The 4951-nt window shown below is 37.2% G+C and overlaps 1 protein-coding gene across 1 annotated transcript; it reads left to right on the top strand.

Annotated features, from left to right (window-relative positions):
* Positions 1 to 701: 701 nt before the first annotated feature.
* On the top strand, positions 702 to 1566 carry LOC113332924. The gene is made up of 3 exons (XM_026579422.1): positions 702 to 842; positions 932 to 1057; positions 1108 to 1566. Exons 1-3 carry the CDS (start codon positions 702 to 704, stop codon positions 1564 to 1566), a joined length of 726 nt encoding a protein of 241 aa, XP_026435207.1.
* Positions 1567 to 4951: the final 3385 nt, after the last annotated feature.

Raw genomic sequence — 4951 nt, 5'->3', positions numbered from 1 at the left:
TCTAGAGCTAAGCAGAATGATTTCAAATGGGGGGATGCAAATACTTCATATTTTCATAGAATTGCTACTTCTAGAAGGAAAAGGAACACAATTTCAAAGTTAGAAGTTGGTGGAGAAGACTGTTTTGATCAGGTGGTGATTAAAGAAGAAATGAGGAACTATTTTGTTTCACTTTTCACAGACCATGATGATGTGCATTTTAACATGAATAATCTGCAGTTTCCTGTGATCAATGAGGATATAAAAATTTGGATGGAAAGGGAATTCAGTGAAGAAGAGGTATATGAGGTGATTAAGCATATGGGTGCTAATAAGTCTCCTGGACCAGATGGGTTTTCAATGGAATTTTATAAAAAAAATTGGCATGTGATTAAGGATGATTTCATGAAGATGATGACAGAGTTTCATACTTATGGCATTTGGGATTGGAGGATGAATTGTTCTTTCTTATCTTTAATTCCAAAGAAAGAGGATACTTGCTCTCCAAGGGATTTTAGTCCATTAAGCTTGTTGGGTAGTGCTTACAAAGTATTATCTAAAGTTTTAGCAAATAGATTGAAAACTGCATACCTTTTTTAATTTCTGATTTTCAAGGGGCATTTATAAAGGAGAAACAGATATTGGATGGTGTTCTAGTGGCTGGAGAATGCATTGACAGTAGATTAAAGTCTAAAGTTCCAGGTATTTTGTGTAAAATAGACATGGAAAAGGCTTTTGATAATGTAAAATGGGATGCATTGTTTTGTATTTCGAGAAAGCATGGATTTGGGGAGAAATGGGTTTCTTGGTTACAATGGTGCATTACTTCTTCTAATATTTCACTGTTAGCGATGGCAGCTCAAGTGAAAAATTCAAACCTACAAAAGGTTTAAGACAATGAGGTTCTTTGTCTCCTTTTATTTTTCTCTTAATGGTTGAGGTACTGTCTAAGCTGTTGGAGGATGCAATGCAAAGAGGACAGATTCATGGTTTTATGGTTGCAGAAAATGGAATTCAATTTTCTCATTTACAATTTGCTGATGATACCCTGATTTTCTTGAAGGCATATGTTGTTAAGGTGAATTATTGCTGATTCTTTCTACATTTGAAATGTTTACTGGGTTGAAGCTGAACTTGGATAAAAGTTCAATGATCAGTGTTGGTGCAGATGCTATTGTTAAAGATTTAGCTTTAGAATTTGGATGTAAGGTGGAAGTTATGCCAATTAAGTATCTTGGGTTGCCTTTGGGAATAACAGCTAGAAATGCAACAATATGGGAGGATATTATTCAAAGGATGGAAAAGAAATTGGCTTTATGGAAAAGGAAATTTCTGAACAAAGCTGGAAGGCTAACACTTCTTAAAAGTTGTCTTGCAAGTTTGCCTCTATACTATTTGTATCTCATTCATTTGCATGTAGCTGTGGAGAAGAAGTTAACTAAAATTATGAGGAATTTTCTATGGGATTCTTCAGAAGATAAGAGAAAAATGTGCTGGGTTTCTTGGAAGAAAATTTGTACTCCAATTAGCAAAGGTGGTTTAGGTGCGAAGAATCTGAAGCTCACAAATTTTAGCCCTTCTTTCTAAATGGATTTGGAGGTACACAAATGAGAAGAATGCTCTGTGGAGGAGGATTGTGCAAGAGAAATTCAAAGCAAAGAAGGAGATATTCTTTCCAGTTGATGATAATTTATCTCAGTGGAAAGGGTATTGGAAGAACATTTTAAAGACTAGTTCTTTGATTCAGGGAAAATGTAATATGCAGGTGAAGAATGGGAAGGCGGTGAGATTCTGGTTTGATGCTTGGTGTACAAATGGGCCATTAAAATAAAGATATCCTGTTGCTTTCAAAGTATGCAGTGATAAAAATGCATCAATTGTTGATATGATCTATAATGGTAGACTGTAATGTAATACTAGGAGGAGTATGACTAGAGAAGAACAGTTAGAGTGGAACTTTTATGCAGTGAGCTAGGTCATGTGCCTGTCTTTACAGATGAAGAGGAAGATGTGCTGACTTTTGAGGGAGATTTTAGTGTCAAAAAATGCTATGAAATGCAGGTGGTAACCGAAGAAGTTTACTCTTTTCAGAAATTTTTATGGAAAAAACAGATTCCACACAAGATAAGCTTCATGTTATGGGCTTAAATGCACAAATCAGTTCCAACTTTGCCTATGCTCAGGAGAAGGGGAGTTAATGTTGATTCCATTAGATGTTATCTGTGTCAACAAGAAGATGAAGAAGCTGATCATCTCTTTGTTCAATGTAGCTATTCTCATGAAGTCTAGATGAATTTCTTAAAGGCTTATATAATGGAGTGGGTGATGCCTTCAACTCTTGAAATCTTATTTGAAGTGTGGTCTCATTGTAAGATGAGGGGGAGGTGTAAGGATGTGTGGGAGAAAATCCATTATGCTATCACATAGCATATTTGGAATGAAAGGAATGGAAGGAAGCATGGTTCAAGACACAAGTCTGTGGATGAATTTGTTTTGCTTATTAAGCAAACTTTGGTTCTGTGGTTACATGAGAAATATACTTGTAGAAATTTTCATGTAAACTCTATTCTTTTCAATTGGGAGATAGTTCTTCACTCTTAATAAGGTGTTGAACTCTTCTTGTACTTGTAAATATTTTTTTCTTAAATGAACCTTCTTTTTTCAAAAAAAACAAACAAACTTGGAATTTGCTCAAACGACCATCTGCTGGTACCGCGACCAACAAGGGCCTGTTTCATGCCCTTATGGTCGGTCCCTCACTTTTCCATAATTAGGTTTTATTACTTAATTCTCAGACGAGCACTATTTTAATAAATGATGAAACCGGCATTTAATCATCATTCTTTCACCAACTGGTCAACTCAGAACCCTGGTGCACGCTCACTCTAGCAATTGGGCCTCACATTGTTGTCCATTATCCCATGTGGTCGGTCCCTCCCTCACTCATGACCTATTCTCAGCAATTCATCAATTGACGAACAATTGATCAAAAATTAGGGTTTCGAACAAAAGCTCCACAAATCATCATTCTGAGCAAGTTCAAATACTAAAAAACTTATGTTGATCCAGCAATCAACATCTGGATTAATTAAATAATTTTCGGTAATCTACCAATATTTTAACTAATATTTTATTGGGTCACGTCACCAATAAATAATTCGTCGAATTGAGTAATACTTGCTCATTTGCTCGAATATTGATCCAACTATCAATATTCAGTAATTTATCAGTAATTCGTCGAATTGAGTAATACTTGCTCAGTTCCTCGAATATTGATTCAACTATCAATATTCAGTAATTCATTAAATCGATGCTCAGTCGTCGAATTTACAGTCTTTGCTGATACGCGCAATGTCAACATCATTCAAAGAACTATGCGTATCAACATACATGTTCGATCCATGACTCACTGAGCATTCATCAATCATGCTCAATTCAACAAAACCGAGACTCATTGTCTAATCAGTTGTTTTGGGGTAAAAACTGATTCTGCTGTTTTTTGGTAAATTTGGGTGTGTTGATGTGACTACTCATTTTCCCGTAGCCTACGTGATGTGTACAGCTCAAAGAATCTGATACTAAGGAGTATCGATACCTCTGTTGAACTGATTAAGCTAAGCAATAAATGGTATCTAAGATCACAATAATAACAAAGAACATAAGATTAATGTAAAAGCCTCTAAGTTATCATGAGACACAAGATGTAACATGGTTCGACATTTGTCTACGTCCACGGGGTAATGAGTAATAGAATCGTATTAAGTATGTGGTGGTTACAAAGATCTTAAATGCTTCCAAAAGTAATAGAGAGAACTCAAGTTGAAGTAACTACTTAAGTTCTAAACATTAAAGAGGTATAAGCTTAAGACTAGATCTTCTCTCCTAGATATTGAATGCCCTTAATTTGTTGGTGAAGCTTGGTATTTATAGCCTCTTCTTCTCCTAGTATATCTTTGCTGCCTCTGGGTCCATTGTCTCCTGATATACCTTCCGTACCAGTGGTACCTTCGTCCACCGCATGCTTCTCCAGTTGTATCTCGCCACCTCAGCTGACCCATGTTCCTTTTGGAACTACCCAGCCTCAATGCGCGTTGTACCTTCGTTCACCGCTTGCTTCCGCCAATCAGGTTCTGACACGCTTCCTCTCCACGTGCTTTGACTCATGCATGTAGATAAGAATCAGAGCTTTTAATGCTGATTGGATGCGTCATCTACCTCTGTCCCTTTGCCAGCTGACCCTATGTAGACTAGCCTTTTTCTTACTTTATCTTGACCATTCACGTCCTTTCTCTTGGGATGATATAAAGCAGATCTGCGGAGGTATCCCTTGCTACTCAGGCTCCTCTGTATAGCGAAGGATATACAGTTTTAGACACGTATGCGGCCACTAAGATCGTGACACGTGCTCTGCAAAATATTGGTATTTACAGTTTGCCCCTTTTCTTTCATCTTCTGCCGTTTGGTAGAAGTGGAAGGAAACTTCCGTTACGCCGCCAATTTTGCACGTACCGATTGGGTGGCCCTACATGTCCTTTCATGCAATAACTTCCCCTTTAATTTCGGGACATCCAAAAAAATTTGGATTTTCCAGCCGTCTATAAGAGGAGAACAAAGAGAAGGGAATTTCATTAACTCCCTTTCTTTCTTTTCTTCCGAACTGTCGCTCTCCATCACTTTTGTGGAGATGTTCTTCTGTTGTTAACTGCTCTTCCTCCTGTTTTCTTCTTCGATTCTCCTCGTGCGTTGGCTTCACTGTGTCGATCGTATAAGTAAGTGATACTCACTTTCGATCATGATTTTCTTCTTGTAGTTATTGTTATACTTGCATGTGAGAATTTTCGCTCGTTCTTAACTGCTTGTGATGATTGGGAACTTGGGTTTTGTTCCAATTTGGCTTTTGATGTTAATTTTGCCATGATTGTTTCTTTGCCTGCCAGTTTGGTCGTATGATCAAATATTTTCGCTTTTGCAT

The sequence above is a fragment of the Papaver somniferum genome, unplaced genomic scaffold, assembly GCF_003573695.1.
Source record: "Papaver somniferum cultivar HN1 unplaced genomic scaffold, ASM357369v1 unplaced-scaffold_132, whole genome shotgun sequence".
Lineage (NCBI taxonomy): Eukaryota > Viridiplantae > Streptophyta > Magnoliopsida > Ranunculales > Papaveraceae > Papaver > Papaver somniferum.
This window is presented reverse-complemented; position numbering and strand designations above follow the sequence as displayed.